Source organism: Pelophylax lessonae (assembly GCF_965119305.1).
Source record: "Pelophylax lessonae genome assembly, chromosome: 1".
NCBI lineage: Eukaryota > Metazoa > Chordata > Amphibia > Anura > Ranidae > Pelophylax > Pelophylax lessonae.
In genome coordinates this window covers 686,320,685-686,344,162 of record NC_138768.1, presented here as the reverse complement: position 1 = coordinate 686,344,162, position 23,478 = coordinate 686,320,685, and the positions used below count along the sequence as shown (strand labels likewise).

Below are 23,478 nucleotides of genomic sequence, written 5' to 3'. Positions count from 1 at the left end.
TGTGGTGGCTCCAGTCCCCGGCGGTGTCGGGGGGCAAGTCCTTTCGTCCTTTGTCGTGGACGGTGATCACCACGGATGCCAGCCTGTCGGGCTGGGGTGGTGTTCTGGGCGTTCTGTCCGCCCAGGGAACTTGGTCGGAGGCGGAATCCTCCCTTCCGATCAACATTCTGGAATTGCGAGCGATAAATCTGTCTTCTGCGTTGGACGGACAGGCTTCAGGGCCGTCCGGTTCGGGTGCAGACGGACAATGCCACAGCGGTGGCCTACATCAACCACCAAGGGGGCACCAGGAGTGCCCGGGCGGCTCGGGAAGTAGCCGACATTCTGTCTTGGGCCGAGACGCACGTCCCGGCGATCTCTGCTGTTCACATTCTGGGGGTGGAAAACTGGCAGGCGGATTATCTGAGCCGCCAGACCCTGGACCAGGGGGAATGGTCCCTTCACCCGGATGTCTTCCAGATGTTGAGCGCGAAGTGGGGGTCCCCAGATGTGGACCTGTTCGCATCTCGTCTGAATCACAAGGTGGAAAGGTTCGTGGCAAGGACGCGCGATCCTCGGACGCGTTAGTGACGCCCTGGCATCAGTATCGCCTGAGGTATGCCTTTCCACCGATTCAGCCACTGTCCAGGTTCCTTCGCAGGTTGGCCTCGGAACCGAAAACGGTGATTCTGGTGGCACCGGACTGGCCTCGCCGGTCTTGGTACGCAGACCTCGTGAATCTGGTGGTCGACGCTCCGTGGCGTCTGCCTCTTCGAGCAGACCTTCTGTCTCAAGGACCGATATTCCATCCTGCTTTACAGTCGCTGGCTTTAACGGCCTGGCTGTTGAAAGCCAGGTCCTGAAGGATAGGGGTCTCTCCCCTGAGGTCATTCCCACTTTGATCAAGGCCAGGAAGGCCTCTTCAGGGAAGATTTACTACCGTACTTGGAAGGCGTATTTTGCCTGGTGTGAGTCCAGGGGGTATTCCCCTCGCTCATACTCGGTATCGAGGGTGTTGGCTTTCCTTCAAACGGGCGTGGACCAGCGTTTGGCGTTGGCCACAATTAAGGGTCAGATTTCTGCGCTGGCCGTTCTTTTTCAACGTCCTGTGGCGTCTAACTCTTTGGTTAGCACCTTTGTTCAAGGGGTGCGACACTTGGTCCCTCCTAGGAGGGAGCCTTTGCCTCCATGGGATTTGAACCTTGTTCTGTCCGTGTTGCAACATGCTCCTTTTGAAAAGATCAGGGAGATCTCGTTGTCTTTGTTGTCCAAGAAGGTTGCCTTCTTGGTAGCGATTACTTCGGCTCGCAGGGTGTCGGAGCTGGCGGCCTTGTCCTGCAAGTCTCTGTATTTGGTGATTCACTTGGACAAGGTGGTCTTGCGACCTAACCCATCTTTTCTTCCGAAGAGAATTTCTGCATTTCACCTCAATGAGGACATCGTCTTGCCTTCGCTTTGCGCGAAGCCTAAGCATCCGAAGGAGGTGGCTTTACATTCCTTGGATGTTGTGAGGGCGATCAGGGTTTACCTGTCATCGACAAAATCCTTTTGCAAGTCGGATTCTCTTTGTCCTTCCAGAGGGACCTCGGAAGGGCATGGCGGCGTTGGCTTCTACCATCGCCAAATGGATCAGACAGACCATTGAACAGGCCTATGCTTTGAGGGGGGAGGTTCCTCCCGTGCCTGTGAAGGCGCACTCTACCAGATCTCTGAGTGCGTCTTGGGCCTGTCATCATCGGGCTTCTGTGTAAGGCGGTGACTTGGTCATCCGTTCACACCTTCTCCAAATTTTACAAGGTGGATGTTCAGGCATCGGCAGATGCTTCCTTTGGCCGTAAAGTTCTTAGTGCGGCAGTGCCTTAGGGTCCCTTGTTTGGGTCATTGGCTGTTGGGGTGTTCTTTCCTGGGTTGTTGCTCCTGTTGAGCATGTTTTTCCTGTTGCCCGGTTGGTTCTCTTACTTTGGTAAGGTTCCTTTCTCTGATGTGGGTATTGCGTTGCTTTAGGCACGGCTGCTGTTTTTTCCCACCCCTCATGTCTACACTGCTTTGGGACGTCCCCATTAGTGACGAATATGAAGAGGCGGCGACTGTCGGAGGACGTAAGAGAAAACGGAATTTTTGTAAAATCTTACCTGTAAAATTCCTTTCTCTGAGTCCTCCGACAGTCGCCGCCCCCGCGCCTCTTTTGGGGTTTGTTTGTATACTCTACTGCTATTCTACTGAAACCGAGTTGGTATGCAGGAAGTAGGGAGGTATTGACTGAGGGGACCACCCCCTGGGGGTGGGATATGCTAAAAGCTTTGATATTAATATATTCTGTTGCCTAGCTACTCCTACGGAGCAAAGGTCAATAACCCCATTAGTGACGAATATGAAGAGGCGGCGACTGTCGGAGGACTCAGAGAAAGGAATTTTACAGGTAAGATTTTACAAAAATTCCGTTTTCTTTTGGTGGTATTTGATCACCTGTGCGATTTTTTTTTTTTTTTTTTATCATGCGCTATAAACAAAAAAAGAGCGTAAATTTTGCAAAAATAACTATTTTTCACATTTTTTTATATGAAATTACCCCCAAAAAAAAGTAAAAATCAAAATCTTTTAACATTTTCGGCCAATTTGTTTTATGCTACATATGTTTGGTAAAAAAAATCGCAAAAAGCGTATTTTGATTGGTTTGCGCAAAAGTTATCGCGTTTACTAACAAAGGGAAAGATTTTTGTCATTTTTGTTGGTTTTTTAACGCGTAATGGCGGCGATCTGCGATTTTTTTTTTTTTTTTTTTTTTTTTTTTTTTGCGGTACTGCGACATTGCGGCGGACAGATCGGACTCTTGACTGACATTTTTGACACTTTTGGGGTTACCAGTGACATTACTGCAGTAATCCGTGCTATACATATGCACTGTTACTGCAAAATTACACTGGTAGTGAAGGGGTTAACTTTGAGAGGGGAGGGGCTGTGTGTGTCCCTAGGGGCGTGATTCTAACTGTGATTGGCTGTCTGTTGAGCTGTAGAAACAGTGATCAACGGTTCTACATAGTAGAACTGTGTGATCACAGTTTCTACACAGGGGAGAATGACAGGCGGCTTGTTTACACTAGCCGCCTGACTTTCTCCCTCTGCAGCGGCGATCGCAGAGTGACCGGCGGACATCGGGTCCGCCGGTCACACGCGCGCGGGGGGGTGGGGGGGGCGTGACCACGCGGGAGCGTGCCTCCGGCGGCGCGCGCTCGCTCCCTAGACCCTCACAGGCTAGCGACGTGGACCTACGTCACTTTGCCTGTGAGGGGCTGACTGCCGACGTAGATAGTCGCTAGGCAGTCGGCAAGTGGTTAAGAGTGAAGTTCTGCTTCAACGTTGATGTGTTTGGATAAGAAAGGAGTTGTACAGCAAGTAGGATTCTTAAAAGTTCCTATAGGCTTCTGTTTGGCGGTATGTTTTAGTACAGGTAGAATGGTTAAAGAACTAGAAAAGTTACTGCTAAAATTTTACGACGTCATGCCATCTTCTGAGATAACCTGATTGGTGTAAAAAAATGTCATCATTTAGCCTTATACTATTAAGCTATGCAAAACCCAATTGGTGAAGAAAAAGGAAGCTGTACAGTCTTTGATGATCAGAAGTGTTTGAAATGAAAATAATTTATTTTAAAGAGGAAGTAAAGTCATTAAAAAAAGAGAAAAAAAAAAGCCCTGTAAAGAGAAAGGCATAATGAGCTAGTATGAATAGCATACTAGCTCATTATGAAGTACTTACCTTAAAACGAAGCCCCCGCCGTGCCGCCTCCTCAGTGACAGGACGGCCGACATGTCCGGCCGTCCTGCTTCCTGGTTCGCGTCCTCCAGCCATCTGATTGGCCGGAGGTGCGATTACGGCACTGGGCTCTGAAGGAACGGCACGGATGGCCGTTCCTTCAGAGCGCATGCGCCGATGACGTCATCGGCAGTATGCACTGTAAATATCTCCTAAACGGTACAAGTTTAGGAGATATTTATAGCACCTATAGGTAAGCCTTCATATAGGCTTACGTATAGGTAAAAGTTTGTGAAGTGGGTTTACAACCTCTTTCAATGTACAGTAATGACTGCAGTTCATGATCAAATTTTTGCTACCCGGGTGAATAAACATATTAAAGCAGTAATAAACCCAAAAGAAAACCTTTATTATATGGCAGCTTACCAATTTTTAGATGTGGTTGACTGTATTAGTCTCCTATTTTAGACTTGCTTCTATTTCCGTCTGTTAATCCAGCCAGCAAGTCTGTTGTTTTTCTCAGCACAAACTCTTCAGCAGAATGTATCCATTACGTGGATGAGACAAACTTCTTTACACTGGCAGTGGTGAATAAATTGATCAGCTTTTATTTATTCATGTTAGACCTTTATCCCAAAAGAAAAAAAAAAGTGTTTGCTGTAACTGATTATATAGTGTGAGCTAGAGTCTGGCTTCAAATTGTTTACTGTATTTAAATCTACTGATACAATTAATACTACCCCCCCCCCCCCTAGACTGACAATGCTGCTGTCTGCTGTGCCTCCTCTGCTAATTCCTCCAGAATTGTGCCTCACTAATATAGCAGGTGCGTTACTGGCTAGTTCACCAGTTGAAAACATAGGGATAAAAAGCCAAAGAAAAGAAAACTGATACAGCCACCACATTAAATGATTGGTAAGCTGCAATATAATACATTTTTGGTTTTGGGTTTAATCCTGCTTTAACTGCTATTAAAAACATAAAGGATTCATGACTTTGGAAAGAATAGTGTATATTATTTCACACGTTAAAGTGGTTGTAAAGCTTTGGGGTTTTTTTTTTGTAAAAATAACAAACATGCCTATACTTACCTGCTCTGTGTAATGGTTTTGCACAGAGCAGCCCCAATCCTCTTCTTCTGGGGCCCCCTGCCGGTGCTCCAGTCCCCTCCTCTTCGATGGGTGCCCCCATGGAAAGCCACCAAGGGGGCACCCGTGCGTGCTCGCTCCAGAGTCCCGCTGTTGCATCCATTGACACAGACAGCAGGACTCGGCCCCACCCCCCCACTCCCATGTTACAAGATTTGATTTATCAATCTGTTCAATGAGGAGATAGCGGTGGGAGCTGCTGAGCTCAGGTAAGGAAAAGGGGGAGGGGGGCAACTGCAGCACAAAAGGTTTTTCACCTTAAGGGCTCTTTCACATGGTCCGCTCCGTAGGCGGATCCGTGTTGCTCAGCAGGGATCGATCCGCGATCCCCGCTGAGCCGGGGCGGATGACCGCTCTGTCTCCGCTTGCGGAGAGGGAGGTGTCTCAGCCCCCGCTGCCCTCTATGGGGGATCGGATGAGAGCGGACAGCTTGTCCGCTCTCATCAGATCCGCTCCGATTACTGAACGGATGGAAAAATAGGGTTTCCATCCGTCCAGATTTCAAGCACAGGATCGGATGCGGATGGCAGCGGGTGTCAGCGGAGGTGTCTCCGCTGACACCCGCTGCCCCATAGAGCTGCATGGAGGATCCGATCAGATACGCCTAAAAAACTGACAGGCGGATCTGATCGGATCGCCCGTGTGAAAGAGCCCTAAGGCTTCATTCACACCTGAGCGTATCGTTTTCAGGTGGGATTTTTTTGGGGCGTTTTTTTGTGTTTTGCAGGTGTTTGGAGGCAGGCATTGACATCTGACAAAAAATTGCTTGTAATCTGCCAAAAAAGCTCATACACTTTTTTGAGCTTGGGCATTTTGCTTCAGGCGACAAAACACTTATGTGGTAACGTGCCATTGAAATTAATGCTATTTTGCTTGTTGGAAGTTTTGGAGCTTCAGAGATGAGCATTTTACGAAAAACACTCAGGTGTGAATAGGGCCTTATGCATAGAATGCATTAAGGTGAAAAACCATAAGGCATTAGAACTGCTTTAAGATTATTTACACTGAGCTCCTATCTACATGTAAAGCATTGAAAAGCCTATAGTTTTTCTTAAAGCAAGTTTTCTAAAACTTTTAGTTTATAGTAAGACTTTCTATTCTGATCATAAACAATTTTCAGGCAATTGCAACCAGCTTTTTCTGGATTGGGGTTCACTCATAGTCCATTTCTCCAAACCTGTCCTAATGCTTCAGGAAAGGATGCACCAAAGCTCAGAGAAGCCCAGTTTTAAACAGTTGATTGCCAAATTACTAGTATTTCAATTTGCTATTTACAAATGGACAATGCAATAGGAAATTTAGTCTTTGGCCCACACATTTAAATATAAAAATTAGTGTCCTCTGGCAGTTACCTCCTTGCTTGTTTCCACCTATGCGCAGCCCTTTCTGTGTTGGATAAAACCATGGTCTTCAATAGAGTGAAAGTGGTCAAATCTCTCTCAAATGAGTGGTCATCAGTGGATGCAAACCACAAAATATTAGCTGTTTTGGATGCTTTTCTGTAAAGACGTTAAAAAAGAAAAAAAAAAAACAAAAAACTTTTTTATGCAGGTAGTTTTCTCTTCTATAGGCTTTGGAATACAGTGATGATGAAAAGGAAAAAGAAGCAAAGCAGAAGAAGAAGAAATCCCAAAATCCAGGGAAAAAGAAGCAGAAACCAGAAAAAGATAAATCATGTAAGTGATACAGTAACTCTAAAAATAATGGCTTGTTCTATTAAAGTGGTTAATATGTTCCTATTTCTGTTGTAACAAGGTTAACACTGCTTTTTATTAACTAGAAAACAAATGTGGGGGTTGTTATTGAGCATTTGCAAATATAGGTATTTAGGAGCAAGTTACTTAGCAGGGGCAGCAAAAAAGAGATGCTGTTGGATTAATCTGTTCTTGAAATTACCAGTATGCTTTTCCTATATTACTACTTAGTGTTAGTAAAGGCCAACTACAACGATTCAAAAAACTATTCCCTCCCCTCCTCCTACCTAATCTGGTTAGACGTGACATCACCCACCAGTTTTCATGGCCAGTCCGTTGCCTGCGCTCCCTCCTTTCTCCTGCAGCATCCGCTCACGGACATGGGAGCCTGAGCTACTGTATCACGTGACCAGACCAAGTTGAAAAAGGTAAGTACACAGATTTTTTTTTTTATCCAAGATAGTTAGGAGAAGGGGAAGGAATGTTTTTAAAAATAGTTGGCCTTTTAAGTATGTCATGCAATGTGTTATGTGCATACTAATTTACATCATAACATCAATGCATACATTTGTGCACATAAACGTTAATTCAACCCCTCAACAAATGAAGGTCACTTCCTCTTTATAATCAGCCTTCTCAAAAGCAGCGTGGCAAGTATAGGGACACTGTGGGGGGATTTTACTGGTTTTCTCTGGCTATATTTCTACTAGTACTCTTGTCAGTTTAGCTTTAGTTAAGGGAAGGGTCTCCACCTGTAGTGCAGTTTGCGATAGGGGTCCGCGGGAACCGCCGTTTTAAAGGGCCAGTGTCATTTTTTTGCACTTTGCTAATATGGAGTCCCAGGATAGCAAATTCCCCACAGGCCTAGTTGGTGGTTCAGGTACCCCTGACCCCACTTACTTAGCCTCTTTATCTGCTGCACTTGTGACTTTAGCGTCAAAAGTTGATCTGCTGATGTCTGACCTAGTTACAAAGAAACTGCCTATGCCCTCTGTCTTCTGACTCAGAGCCTGAATTGGTTGCCACGGGCGACGTCCCCCTTGAGGGGTCCCCGTCTTCTCAGTCAGATGTGGAGGAGGAGGATTCTTCCTCTGAGATAGCACGTGACCGCGCTGCGGTAGACGCACTTATTAGCTCCGTTAAGGAGACTTTAAATCTTGATGGTGAGCCCTCCATGGCAGGTGAGCGGGTTTCCTTCGGGACCCGCAAGGCCCTGAAGTCGGGTCAGGTTTTTCCTTGTCTCGAGGAGTTTCAGGAAACGGTAAATGACCAATGGCGTCGCATTAAGCAGACGTTGGTAGTACCTAAGAGATTTAAGTACTGTTATCACTTTGTGGATTCGGTTGATACTCGCTGGACTGTGGTTCCTAAAGTGGACCACACTGTTTCCAGACTAAATAAATCCACTTTGATGCCCGTGGAAGACTCCCCGGTGTTTAAGGACCCGGCAGATAGACGGTTGGAAACGCTCTCCCGCCACATGTATAGGGTGGCGGGTACCCTGCTGAAACCGGTGTTCGCCTCAGTGATGGTCGATCAGACTATCGCAGAAATGGGCCAAGGTGCTTAGGCGCACTTTGGTAGCAGAATCGGTTTCTGCTGCTGTGCTGGACATTTTGGATCAAATGGCACAGGCTTTGATGTACCTGTGTGACGCGGCTTTGGACGAGGCTCCTTTGGTCGCACGTCTATCTGCAGTCAGGATTGCAATTCCCCCGCATTATTTGGCTGAAAAGCTGGTTGGCCGACCACGCTACTTTAGAAGACAGTGTCTGACATCCCTTATGCGGGGGATCGTCTTTTTGGTGACTCTCTGGATGAGCTGATCAAGGGGCTTACTGGGGGTAAGGGTACTCTCTTGCCTCAAGTCTTGAAAGGTAAATCTCCCTACGCTAAGCGGGGGTCCCTTCTTTAAGACTAACCGAGGGTCCTTTCGTGCCTTTGGGCACAAGAAATTTTGGGCAGGTAAGCCCAAAACGGGTCAAGCTGGGAAGGCAACCCAGTCCACCCCTTCCTGAAGGGATGCCCTCACCCGTATCGGGTGGGGGGGGACGTCTGCATTGTTTTCCCGAGCCCTGGTTGTCCGACATTCAGGACAGGTGGGTTCGCAAGCTCATTCGTTCAGGGTACAAGATCGAGTTCCGATCTCGCCCCGCAGACAGATTCTTTCCATCAAATCTCCATCTGACTTCCGATTGTTTCCGGGGTCTACAACGGGCGGTTCACGATCTTCTCGCCCAATGGGTCATCGTGCCGGTCCCTCCGCAGGACAGGTTTCAGGGGTTTTACTCCAATCTGTTCACAGTGCCCAGAAAAGAGGGCAAGGTGCGTCCGATTTTGGACCTAAAGTTACTGAACCGCTTTGTGCGGGTACAGAAGTTCCGGATGGAATCCATCCGGTCAGTGGTGGCATCTCTGAGTCCAGGGGAATTCATTGCCTCCATCGACCTAAAAGATGCATATCTGCACATCCCTATTTACGAGGGTCATCAGCGGTATCTCCACTTCGCAATCGCAGAGGAGCATTACCAGTTCGTGGCCTTGCCCTTCAGTCTCGCTTCAGCTCCAAGGGTGTTCACCAAGGTTTTGGCTCCTGTGTTGGCTCTGCTATGGGGCAGAGATCCTTACCAGGTGGAACAGGCATCCTCCGTCTTGGACAGAAGGATTTCTCTAAGCCACCAGGTGAGATTGGATCTTTTGTGGTCACTGGATCTTTTGTGGTGGCTCCAGTCACCGATTCTGACACAAGGCAAGTCCTTCTGGCCGTTATTGTGGATGGGGCTCTCCACAGATGCCAGCCTGTCGGGCTGGGGTGGAGTTCTGGGCACGATTTGTGCCCAGGGGACGTGGTCGGGGGAGGAGTTCTCCCTACCGATACATTTCCTGGAGCTCAGGGCAATCAAGCTCTGTTTGTTCCGTTGGCCGGCTCGGATTCAGGGCTGCCCTGTATGAGTGCAGACTGACAACGCTACAGCGGGGGCGTACATTAATCATCAGGGGGCACCAGGAGTGCTAGGGAAGTGGCCGAGATTCTGTCTTGGGCCGAAACGCATGTTCCGCCAATTTCGTATGTCCACATTCCAGGTGTGAAAAACTGGCAGGTGGACTGAGTCGCCAGACCCTGGACCAGGGGGAATGGTCCTTACACCCGGAGGTGTTTTACCTTCTGTGTATGCGGTGGGGGTCCCTGGACGTGGATCTGTTCACATCCCGCCTCAACAAAAAAGTGGAAAGGTTCATGGCTCGATCTCGCGATCCTCTGGCGGACGCCTCGGACACATTAGTGATGCCGTGGCATCGGTATCAGCTGATATATGCCTTTTCTCCGATTCAAATGTTGTCCAGGTTCCTCCGCAGGTTAGCCTTGGAACGGATGTTGGTGATTCTGGTAGCTCCAGACTGGCCGCGTCGGTCTTGGAACACGGACATTATGCAGATGGTTGTCGAGCCTCCCTGGCGGCTTCCACTAAGAAACGATCTTCTGTCTCAAGGACCGTTCTTCAATCCTGCTTTAGTCGCTGGCTTTGACGGCTTGGCTGTTGAAAGCCAAGTCTTGAGAGACAGGGGTACCCCGTCGGCTGCCATTCCTTCCTTGCTAGAAAAGCTTCCTCTGGGAAGATTTATCATCGCACCTGGAGGGCATATTTTGCCTTGTGCGAGTCACAAGGTCTTCACCTCTGCTCCTTTTCAGTGGCGAGGGTTTTGGCCTTCATACAGACTAAGGGGGATCAGCGCATGGTGCTGACCACGATCAAAGGCATATTGTCGGCCTTGGCCATTCTTTTTCAGCGCCCTTTGGCATCTTATTCCTTGATTTGCACCTTTATTCAGGGGTGCGTCATCTGGCTCCCCCGAAGAAGGCTCCCTTACCTCCCTGGGACCTGAATCTGGTTCTGTCCGTTTACAACGACCTCCCTTTGAGAACATCAGAGAGATCCCTCTGCCTGTGTTGTCACAGAAAGTTGCCTTTCTAGTGGCGATCACATCTACTCAGAGTGTCTGAGTTGGCTCTGTCTTGCCGCTCCCCCTATCTGGTTGTTAATAGAGATAAAGTGGTCTTGCGACCAAATCAGTCTTTTCTTTCGAAGGTGGTTTCAGCCTTCCACCTTCAATGAGGATATTGTGTTGCCTTCGCTTTGTGCGAAGCTTAAGCATCCGAAGGAATTTGCCTTGCATTCCTTGGACGTGATCCAGGCGATCAAGGTTTACCTTTCCGCCACGGACTCTTTCCGGAAGTCGGATTGTCTGTTTGTCTTTCCTAAAGGGCCTCGAAGGGTACAGCGGCGCTTGCGGCAACCATTTCCAAATGGATCAGACAGACGATTGTGCAGGCCTATTCGATTAAGGGTCGGGTTCCTCCCTTCCCTGTTAAGGCGCACTCTACTAGAGCGATTAGTGTGTCTTGGGCTTTTCGCCACCAGGCGTCGGTGGCTCAGGTGGGCAAAGCGGCGACCTGGTCGTCTGTACACACCTTTCCTAAGTTTTACAAATTGATGTGTTGGCATCCTCGGATGCTTCTTTTGGCCGCAAGGTTTTGAGTGCGGCAGTGGTTTAAAGAGACATGCTATTTTTTTTAATGTCTTAGTCATGGGGTTTATTTCATTTTTTTCCTGGGTTAGCTCCTGTTGAGCTTTACATAGCCCACTGGTTCAGTTCAGTTTTTTTCTCTGACCTGGGTGCTGCGTTGCCTATTCTAAGGTTGCGTCTTCTTACCCCTCACATCGACACTGCTTTGGGACATCCTAATCGTGAAGACTGTATGAATGGGCGGCTACTGTCAGAGGACTCAGAGAAAAGAATTTTAAAGGTCAAATTTTGCAAAAATTCTATTTTTGTGGTATTGTGTAGTTTGTCTTAAAGTACAACTGTTCTTTTTTTTTTTTCTCCCCCCCCCCCCCCCCTTCAATTTCTGAGCGCTACCCACTAGATGTTCTATTTGGCTTCAAACCTGATCTGGTGATCTTCTACATGTGGCTACTTTGTGTTGCGCATGTGTACCCAAGCTCACTCATACCTATAGAAAAATGTATAAAAAAAAAACAAATTTGTGGAGGCCTCAAGCAGAAACTTGAAATGCAGCTTTCTCATAGAAAAGACTAGGGCTGTGAAAAGCCACCATTTTTTAAGAAAAGCTGTGCAGCTCTGGGGAGCTAATGAAGTACAATTCTTTAATGTAAAGATTTTTCCAACCTGAGCAATTCAGATTGAAAATACACAAGCAAATATTACTTTCAGTGAAAATCGTACATAAAAACATTTTTAATAGAACTGACTATATATACAGCTCAATTTATATGCAAATATCAACTTCTCTTCACAAGCCAGATTTGGCTTTGCGTCCCAATCCTCAAAGACTAAAAATAGTTGAGAGGCTTGTAAGGCAAGGCAGCTTGTGTATTTATTTCTTGATTTTTATTTTATTTTTATTATTTTATACTTTTATCTTTTGTTTAATAACTTTGCGTACCCAGATTTACATGGAATTATTTTTGTATTGTTATGGAGTATGCTGCACATGCCCCAAATTTCAGGTGCACAGGGATGTAAATAGATACCCAACATGTCAATCCTCACACATGTGAAGTGATGACAAACTACAGTAATTAAAAACCTTGATAGGCGACGCTTTAAAAATTTCTACAGGTTACCAGTTTAGAGTTGAAGATCTAGTGCTAGAATTAATGCTCTTGCTCTGATGATTGCGGCGACACCTCACGTGTTGTTTAAACAACGGTTACATATGTGGGCGTGACCGGTTACATATGTGGGCGTGACCTATGTATGCGTTCACCACTGTGTGCGGGAATGGGGGCGCTTTAAAAAAAAAAAAAAGAAAAATATGTAACTTTAATTTTTTTTATATTTTGATCACTTTTTTTCCTATCACAAGAAATGTAAAGGCAGTGAAAAGGTTTTCTTTATGGAGAGATCTAGGGTCAATAAGACCTCAAATCTCTTCTCTACAATGTAAAGCATTAGGAAAAAAAAATTGCCTTGTTAACATTCGGCAGGAAGTGAAAATGACGTCCAGTCTTTCTATGCCAAAGAGATGAGCAGATTTCCCCATCTGACAGGCATTGTTAAACGTCTGTTACGGCAGGGACACACAGGAAACAATTCTTTCAAATGTGTCCTGTTCCCACTGCAATGCCGCATTTAATTGCAGCCCACCATACTGAATAGCACAGCAATGCAGTGCATCGCATTGCTGTACATTGCCATTAATGAAGTGTATACTTTGCACATTTAAAATAAAGTTTATACAAAAAAAAAAAGAGCCGTGTGATGCGCCAAAATGTGCACCACACTGCCTCCTACAGCAGCCGGCAAGGGACAGCTTCCGGAGCAGTGAATCATTCCACCAGCTCTGCGTTGCTGTGTCTATACAGCCTTATGATGATGCATAACATTTACAAATTTTGTAGATTCTACCTGTAGTGGCAGTTTAGAACTAGCTGTCAGGACCTTTAGCAAAGAACTACAGTTAAAATTTCAACCCCATAGAATGTCTTAGACCACTCTAGCATGCAATATATTAATTCTAAATACAAAATCTGTAAAACATTAACACAGAAAACAATTGTAGATAAAGTTCACCTGGATTGGAAAAATGTTTTGCTGTAAACTGTTACCATCATTAGGTTTTCCCTATGATTATATGGCTTCCTATATCTAGAGAGATGACTAAAAAGATGCTTTTAAAAATGTAATTAAACAAATAAATTAACAAGTGCATAATTTCTTCTTCGGGTCCATCCATAAGTTTATATTGTCTTTCTTTGAAGCTAATTTACCCAGCATACAATTCAAGAAAGCTTTGTCTTGTGTGTTTAAAAAGAGAAAAAATCTTGACAGGAAAACAGCGCTGTCGTATGGAATATGAGTATTTTAAAATAGAAAATTGTGCATAGATGTCATATTGCTATGGTAACTACATAATGTGACACATTAAATTATGCATTTTTTTAATCTGTTTGTACAAATTCATCTTTATTTAAATGGGTGATTTTCTGTGCATATTAATATGTACCCTTTGAAATAGCTTTTTAGTAACCCATACCTTGTTTCTGTATGGCAGTAACCTGCGGTTTGTTAGGGATACAACTTTTTATTTTTTTTTTCCTTGGACTATTCTATACATTGCAAACAGATATCTTTGCCATGCACTCTGTTATCAGATATAGAAATGATACAGGGAATGCACTAAGGGTGAAAGCTGCAGCTTTCTGTAGAGGTTTCACGCTGTTATAGAGACTCCCCACCATGTCTATTTAATTTTCCGTGACATCCAACTAAAGTGTCCTCTTGACAGTTTCAGATTATATTATCGTCAGTTTGTATGCCAGGAAAATCCTCTTTTAAATATATTTTTCTTAGGAATAAAAAGTATGCCATAGAATGACTGCTTCACATATTTTGTTAAAAAAAAAAAAAAAAAAAAAATGCCTGTCTTCAATTTTATAATATTTAGTTGGTGTTTATATGCCCACTGGTGTGTGTTAGTATGGAAAGGCCACACAAGATTAAGCTGGCGGTTGGATCATTACAGTGAGCTTCAGTCTGCCTCTTGTTTGTTTAACCACTTAAGCCCCAGGCCTATTTCGGACAGTTTTTGTTTACAGGTTAAAATCAGTATTTTTTCCTAGAAAACTACTTAGAACCCCCAAACATTATATATATTTTAGCAAAGACTCTGGAGAAGAAAATGGCGATCATTGCAATATTATTTGGTATTTGGGCAGCGGTCTTTAAAACTCAATTTTTTTGGGAAAATTTTCGAAAAATCACATTTCACTGCATTTAAAAAAAACAAAATGGTAAAGTTAGCCCATTTTTTTTGTTTATTGTGAAAGATGTCACGCCGAGTAAATACCCAAGATGTTACGGTTTAAAATTGCACACACCTGTGGAATGGTGACAAACTACGGTCAATAGAAATCTCAATAGGCGACGCTTTAAAAATGTTTAATGATTACCAGTTTAGAGTTAGAGAGTAGCTTTTTTTAAAATTATTGCTCACACTCTGGCGATCGCGGCGAAGCCTCACATGTGTGGTTTGAACAGTGATTTCATTTGTGGCTCGACTTCCATATACGTTTCGTGTGCGAGCTAACGGCGACGGGGGCGGCTACATTTTTTTTTTTCCTATTTTATTTTTTTTTTAACTTTATCACAGGTTTTTAAAAAAAAAAAAAAAAAAATCTGATCACTTTTATTGCTGTCACAAGCAATGTAAACATTATTTATGGAGGGATCGAGGGTCTAAAAGACCCTAGACCCCTCCACTACACTTCCATGTATTCAAAGCGCCGAAAATAGCATTTTTGAGTACTCGTTTTTTTAATCTGCTGCCTTTAGGAGCAGAGTAACCCAGACGTGACATCATGGACGCCGCCTCCGGGTTACGTCATCGGAGACCCGATCGAAGCCGCATCCGGCTTAGATCGGGACTCCATCCAGCTGGCAAAGCCGCAGGGGGGGCGGCGCCCCCTCCCGCTCACCGGGGTAACGATCGAGCTGCTCCCAAGCTGCATCGAAAGCTGACCGCCAGCTCTAAACAATGGTACCGGGGGGATGCCTCTAGCTTGAGGCATCATCCCCGTATAACCCCGCAAAAGTCAACCGACGTAAATATACGTTACTTTGCGGTAAGTGGTTAAAACATAATCCTGTAATACAAATGTTTTAGAAAAATTCAGGGAAAAAAAGGATTTAGTATAGTATTTGTCTATCACTGTGCCCATGCTGCTGCTAACAAATCTCCTGCATCAGAGACCCTTCTGGGTGTGCCTGATAACTATCCCTCTGCGCTGTGGTTCCACCAGCCAGCTTTTACATTACCACTATGTCCCTTTAGTGAAAGATCAGTGGATGGAACCGCAGAGTGCAGTGGGGATCCTTGGCATCCCACACTCCCTGCAAGTGGAGAGTGCAAAAGATTCTTTAGACAGCGGTATCTTCCAAATATAGAGAAGATTGCTGGAACAGGGAGCAGGACACGTGTAAAATCTACATAAAAACAATATGAAAATATTTGAAAATCTTATAAACCAAAATTTTATTCACAATAGAAAACATATCAAATGTATAAGCTGAGAAAATGTACCATTTTAAGAAAAAAAAGAAGGTATTTTGAAATTGATGGTAGCAACTCCCTCTCATAAAAGTTGGAACAGGACAACAAAAAGCTGGCAAATAGAGGCCCCTTTTACACTGGGCTGAATCCAATTTGCTCAGTTTCTGCAGATCAGACACGGAAAAAGTCCACTCTGCTCTATGGACGGCCGGGTGTAAATGAACCACGAACCGGCTGTCCATTTTACACCTAACTTCCGGTCAGTCCACCTAGATGGAGGGGGCGGATCACCTTTCATTTTTTTTTTTTTTCTCGAACTGGATTAGATAGGAGGTACGCAGGTATAAACTGACACAAATCCGTTTACACCCACGCGTCCATAGGGATATATGGACCATCCAAATAAGGTCCGCCTGACGAACTGACAGACAGACCTGATTTGATCACCTGTGTGGTATCGCCCGTAAATGGCACAAACAAGGAAGAGCTGGAAGAATATTTTGCAGCAAATTTGGTTATTGACAAAAGATTAACAACGTGATTGGATGTTCCTCAACGTAAAAATTGCAAAGACTTCAAATATATCATCTACAGTTCATTATTTTAAAAGATTCAGAGAATCTGAGAAAATCTCTGTGCACAAGGGAAAAGGCCAAAACACAATATGCCTATGATCTTCAGGCCCTCAGACAGCATTAAATACGGGCATGATTCTGTGGACATCACTGGACAGGCTTAGAAATACTTTCAAAAATTACTGTCTGCAAATACAATTTGTTATGCCATCCAAAAATGCAGGTTAATGCTCTATCTTGCAAAGAAGAAGCCGTATCCAGAAATGCTGTCATCTTCTCTAGGCCAAAGCTCATTTCAAATGGTCTTTCTCAAAGTGGAAAACTGTTCTGTGGTCAGACGAATCAAAATCCGTTCTTTTTGGCAGCCATGGGACCTTCCAGCTTGTTGTCAGCACTTGGTTCAAAAGCCTACAGCCATGGCCAAAAGTTTTGAGGATGACACAAATAATAATTTTCTTAAAGTTTATGATGGCAATTTGCATATACTGCAGAATGTTATGAAGATTGATGAGATGAATTGCAATTATTTGCAAATTCCCTCTTTGCCATGAAAATGAACTTAATCCCATAAAAAAAAAAAAAAATTCCACTACATTTGTGAAGAAGGCTTCAGGACGCCCAAGAAAGTCCAGCAAGCGCTAGAACCATCTCCTACATTTTATTCAGCTGCAGGATTGGCGACCCACCAGTGCAGAGCTTGCTCAGAAATAGCAGCAGGCAGGTGTAAGTGCATCTGTACGCACAGTGAGGATTAGACTTTTGTAGGATGGCCTGGTGTCAAGAAGGGCAGCAAAGAAGCAACTTCTCTTCAGGAAAAACATCAGGGACAGACTTATATTCTGCTAAAGGTAGAGGCATAGGATTAATGCAAGAAAATGACTTTACCTCAGTCCTCAGCAGTCCACTTTCACATTGTTTGGGGCATCTGGAAAAAACCTTCCCTGGAGAAGAAAATGCGAGCACTACCATCAGTCCTGTGTCATACCAACAGTAACGCATCCTGAGACTATTCATGTGTGGGGTTGCTTCTCAGCTAAGGGAGTGGGAGGGCTCTGAAGAACAGTCATGAATAAAGAATGGTACAAAAACAGCTTTAGAGAGCAACTTCTCCCAACCACCCAAGAACAGTTTGGTGAGGAACAATGCCTTTTCAGTATTATGGAGCACCTTGCCATAAGGCAAAAGTGATAACTAAGGAAGTGGCTTGGGGAACAAAACATGGAAATTTGGGTCCATGGCAAGGAAACTCCCCATACCTTAATCCCATTGAGAACTTGTGGTCAGTCCTCGAGGCGGGTGAAAAAACAAAACCTTACGAATTCTGACAAACTCTAATCATGGATTTATGCAAGAATGGGCTGCCATCAGTCAGGATGTGGCCCAGAAGTTGTTTTGACAGCATGTCAGAACGAATTGCAGAGGTCTTGAAAAAGAGGGGTCAACTTTAAATATTGACTCTTTGCATAAAATTCATGTAATTGACAATAAAAGCCTTTGACACTTATGAAATGCTTGTAATTTTACTTCAGTATCCCATAGTAACATCTGACAAAAAAGATCTAGAAACACTGAAGTGGCAGACTTTGTGAAAATTAATATTTTGTGTCATTCTCAAACATTTTTTGGCCACGGCTGTACATCTCTGATGGTATGGGGGTACCATAGAGCATACAGAATGGACAGCTTGCACATCTGGAAAGGCTCCATCAATGCTGAAAGATATATCCAGGTTTTAGAGCAGCATATACTCCTATCCAGACATTGTCGTTTCATGGAAGGCCTTGCATATTTCAGCAGAACTATGCTAAACCGCATACTGCATCTATGATAACAGTGTGGCTTCATAGTAGAAGAGTGCCCAACTGGCCTGCCTGTAGTCCAGACCTTTAACCAATTTGAAAATATTTGGTGCATCTTGGAATGTCAAAGACTGTTGAGCAGTTAGAATCCTATGCCAGGCAAGAATGGGACAACATTCCTCTCTCAAAACTCCAGCAACTGGTCTACTCCGTTTCCAGACATTTACAGAGTGTTAAGGAATTCTACACCGTGGTAACGTGCATGACCCTGCCCTAACTTTTTTGAGATGTATTTCTGCCATTAATTTCAAAGTTACCGTATTTTTTCTTAAAATGGTAATTTTTCTCAATTTAAACATTTGATATGTTTTTTTTATTGCAAATAAAAGCTGGGTTTGAGATAGAGCATCCCCGACATTTTTGAAATTTTGGGTTGTACAATCCTTTTGATTGCAGCATTTTTTTATTTCATTTAGGTTGTGACATTCTCTTGTAAAACTTTCATGCAGCTTGGCAATGCATTCTAGTGCATATGAGAATACATAACCAGATGTCAAATTTAGTTAACTGTGTGTCAACATTTGATCCAGGACCAGCTAAAGCAAATATACAAATCTCTATTATTCCTGTGGGCCTAGCTTGTTTTCACCTCCAATATTTCCCTAGTGTTCAGCGACTCCACCTGTTACATGACAGCACAAATTGGGAGTGTTATGGTTAAGCTTGACTTAAAGTGGTTGTAAAGGCTCAAGGTTGTTTTTCATCTTGATAGATTCTATGCATTAGGATAAAAAACCCTGTGTGCGCAACGGCCCCTAATACTTACCTGAGCCCAACTCGATCCAGCGATGTTGCACGAGAGGCTCGGCTGTCAGGGACGCTCCCGCTGCTGTCAATCAAAATCAGTGAGCCCATGAGGGTAGAGCGTAGCATTTAAGATGGAAAAAAAAGAGATGTATCAACTAATTTATCCCAAAAGGTTTCAATATAATTAACTGCAATCGCATACATAGATGGGTTTAAAAATGATCAATCTTGTAAAAAAAAACACCCATTACTTTACAATGTGAAACCGGCTCTAGTGCTGACAATGAGAGATCAGATGCAGCCAGCTGGAAAGACAGTGATGATCCTAAAAAGTACCTGAATAACCATGGAAAAACGGCAGCGCAGGAGGACTCTCATGGTGTAGTAATTAAAAACAGTTTTTTAAATGAAAGTACAATGAGCACTTAATAGGAATTACACTCTCAAGAGCAAGGTCAGCCGTACATAGATCGAAATTCAGCCTGTTATTTCATGTATGGTTAGGCTAATTGTACTCCAGTCAATCCATATGTCGACTTGGGTAAAAAAAAGCCTATTGGATTTCTACATTGGATTTTTAATAGCCGCTAGCAGTTATCATTGCATTCTGCTGGCCGGGGAGGGTCCCCACGGTGGAGAGTAAGACGATTGAGTCATCTATGGGCTGCTCAACACTACATATCCACCTTAATAGGATCATGTTTGTAATCTGTCCAGCGATCCCCTGCTCTCAGAAGGGTAGTGAGGCAGTGCCTATAGGCTGCTACTGTAGCCACTTGTCTGTAGCTACTCTATATTGTCAAAAGTATTGGGACACCTGCCTTTACATGCATTTTATTTTAATGGCATCCCAGTCTTAGTCTGTAGGGTTCAATATTGAGTTGGCCCACTCTTTGCAGCTATAACAGCTTCAACTCTTCTGGGAAGGCTGTCCACAAGGTTTAGGAGTGTGTCTATAGGAATACTTAACCATTCTTCCAGAAGTGCATTTGTGAGGTTAGGCACTGATGTTGATGAGAAGGCCTGGCTCGCAGTCTCCGCTCAGATTCATCCAAAAGGTGTTCTATCGGTTTGAGGTCAGGACTCTGTGCAGGCCAGTTAAGCTCATCCATGTCTTTCTGGACCTTGCTTTATACCCTGGTCCAAATTATTTGGTGGAGGTGGGATTATGGTGTGGGGTTGTTTTTCAGGGATTGGGAAGAAAACTCTTAAGGCGTCGGCATGCCAAGACATGTTGGATAATTTCATGCTTCCAACTTTGTGGGAATAGTTTGGGGATGTCCCCTTCTTGTTCCAACATGACTGCGCACCAGTGCACAAAGCAAGGTCTATAAAGACACGGATGAGCGAGTTTGGGGTGGAGGAACTTAAGTGGCCTGCACAGAGTCCTGACCTCAACCCAATAGAACACTTTTGGGATAAATTTGAGCACAAACTGTGAGTCAGGCCTTCTCGTCCACATCAGTGTGATCAAACATTCCCATAGAGACACTCCTAAACCTTGTGTAAAGCCTTCCTAGATGAGTTGGTAGGCCAACTTAATATTGAACACTATGGAGTAAGACTGGGATGTCATTAAAGTTTGTGCATTTAAAGGCAGTCCAAATACATTCAACAATATAGTGTATGTACAGCTTTAGGCAAGCAGTTTGTGTCCTAGCCAGAGGTGCTGCCTCACTCTCCTAAGAGCAGTGGATCGCTGGACTGATTATAATACAAAATCCTATTAAGGCAGTTTATGTACTGCTTTTTTCTTGTGGGTGCAATTCCTACTAGTGATCGACCGATATAGTTTTTTTTAATGCCGATACTGATACCGATATTTTGGTCGTCGGATATTGGTATCGGCCGATTTTTACAGACATGTAAATTTTTTTATTTTTTTTTACCAGGTACTCCTTGTGGAGGGTTCTGGGGGTCTAAAAGACCCCAGACCCCTCCTCGGCACTGAAAAGCATTCAAAACGCTAAGTTTGGCTGTTTTTGAATGCTGTCAGTTTTTTTAATTTGGTGCCAAATACCATGACATCACTTCCGTTTTTTTTTACATGGAGACCTGATCAGAGCCGAATGCGGCTTTGATCGGGTCTTCTGTTCGGCGGCCTTGCAGATAGGCGGCAGGAGGGCGGGGGGGGGGGGGGAACGTCCCCTCCCGCTCCTTGTGAAGACAGCCGAGCAGCTTCTTAGCCGCATCAGTTGTCATTACAAGACAGCCGACCGTCGTCTATGGATGCCGGTACCAGGGTGATGCCTCTAGCTGCAGGCATCACCCCAGGAAATGCACTTACCCGAAATATCGGCAATATCGGTAACCTCAGGGGCCGATTCTGATTCCGATATATCGGGGGAAAGTTCCAATATATCTGGGAAAGTGCAAATCGGCCCCCGATATTAATTCCTACTGTTTGTTGTGCTTTTATATAATAGTTTACTTCACTATGAGAGCCCTCCTAGGCCAATGTTTTTCCATTGTCTTTCAGTTTCTTGATTGGCATACTTGTTTCTGAACAGTGAGATATGGAATTACACTTTTCATTTTAAAATACCTTGTTATCACATTAAAAATGCAAAAAGCAAATCTATATGGAGGCATTGCTGGGCTTCCCTACTAAAAATGCTAGTTGCCTGGTTTTCATGGTAACCTGTCATTTTAGCCAGACTCGCAACAAGCCTGTAGGTGAGAGATTTTCCCAGTCTTTCTTGATATTTCATAGTTTTAGATCTGTGACTCAAAGTATCAAAATATTTGATTGGACAGCATCATTTGTCATGTTTTTATTACATTTTTTTTTTTTTTTTTTTGATGGTAGCTGATAATGAATGGTCTTTTGAACTTGAAGATAATCTTTTCAGTTTGAAACACAAGTAGCACAGTTGTTTGGTTTTAAAAGTGTAGTTTCCAAATTGGACATTCAAATTCTTTGTTTTACTACCTTGCAAGACAGTAACTTGGAACAATTTTGCAGCTTGTAAAGTCTGAGCTCTTACCTTTTTTATTTATTTTTTTTTTTTTGTTTTGTTTCTTAAGGCCAGTGACTAATGCCTCGTACACACGCATCGGTTATTGGCTGTGAATTTTCGGCCTTCGTCCGATCGGCTGATTTTAGGCTTGTTAGTTTGATGCTTCCGACAACCGACTCCGACTTTTCGGCCGAAAAAAATCTGGTGTGCAGGCTATAAAATTTTTGTTGGCCGTCAACACAACGGCCGATTGTTCTTCAGTCAGTACAGATTTCGGCAGACAAAAATCTGATGAGCAAGACTGGGCATGCTCAGAGAAGAAGAAACACACGGAAAGTAAACCAGCACATGACATCACTTCTGAAGTAGATTTTTGTTGGCCGAGAAAATTCATGTGCAGTCTAGGCACATTCCAACCAACAAAAAAAACACCACTCTGGACAAAAGTCGGACGATCGGTCGGCCGATAATCGTTGCGTGTGTACGAGGCATAAGTAGTGCTGCTAGGATTAGGCTGCTCCATTTTTTTAAAACAAAAACCATGGTGACCGCTCTTATATTTCTGTCCCCACTGGTTCCCCTCAAAAGAACAGCTATTTCAAAAACTTTTTTTTTTGTTTTCCTGCCAAAAAACTGGATACTTAACTCAGCATTTCCTCAACCAGTCCTCCAGGGCTCTTGGTTTTCCAGGACCCTTCACAGACCTAAAAGATGAAAACTATTGTAATTGGTGGTCCTCTAAACACTCCAGATGTCCTTTGCTAGAAGTGTGGCCGGTGTGTATTGTTGGTGATATGTTGAAGAATGCAGTTGAAAAATTCTGACTTAATAATTACGTTTTTAAAAGCACATTCTTAAAATATTGTTTGCATTAAGATTTTTTTTTTTGTTTTCCTTAAAACAGCATCTTCCCAGGAGTCTAACCAGAATTATGGAGGCCAGAAATTTTCAAGACCCTACTCAAGAAATGCTTCTGCACCACGCTTCCCCTAATGGGCGAGGTTCTCACATGCATGCGAATACATTCAGACAACATCAAGAGCAGTATTTTCCACCGCAGTTTCAGGGACCACATATGATGCACCAGCCCTACGGCCTACCATAATACGGGTCCTCAGGATTATTCTATGACGTATGCAAATAATGGTCACAACCTCCACCTCCCCATTTCTATGGAAACTATCCAAACATGCAGAACTATCCTACCCCTCCTTTCCCTCCTCCTCCGAACATGGTTTGGCCTGAACAAAATATGCATTTTTCCTATATGCAGAATTACCATCCGCCCCCACCACCTCCCCCCTCCCCCTCCTCCCCCTCCTCATCCCAACCAGAGAGAGTCAAACTATTCTAATGGGAAATCATTCCTGACTGAAAAGTGCTTTCTACTTGTTAACTGCCATTATTAGCAAGATGCTATGAGATTTTTATGGAGTTTTTCTTCATTTTTTTAAATACATGTAAATAGCATCAAAGTGGTTTAGAGGAATTTGTCTAATTTTGTAATCTGTTAAAAAATCCGATTTTGTATTTAAACAATGACACTGATCAATGACAACTTATGTTAAATCCCAATTGCAATTATTTTGCGTGTTCTAATCTCGGGGAATAAATACTTACTGTCCATGATATTGTTGGCCATATTTTATCTCTACCTATCCTGTATAGGCAGGACAAAAATAACTGG

At 43.9% G+C, this 23,478-nt stretch overlaps 1 protein-coding gene across 1 annotated transcript in view; it reads left to right on the top strand.

The window, feature by feature from the left end:
- Window positions 1-23,439, top strand: part of NAF1 (nuclear assembly factor 1 ribonucleoprotein) — a 180,182-nt gene extending 156,743 nt beyond the window's left edge. The window contains 6 exon segments of the mRNA XM_082243791.1: window positions 6,451-6,556; window positions 22,696-22,778; window positions 22,780-22,884; window positions 22,886-22,940; window positions 22,943-23,088; window positions 23,090-23,439. Of these exon segments, the coding sequence (XP_082099917.1) occupies window positions 6,451-6,556; window positions 22,696-22,778; window positions 22,780-22,884; window positions 22,886-22,940; window positions 22,943-23,088; window positions 23,090-23,200 (606 nt within the window). The 3' untranslated portion in view covers window positions 23,201-23,439.
- Window positions 23,440-23,478: the final 39 nt, after the last annotated feature.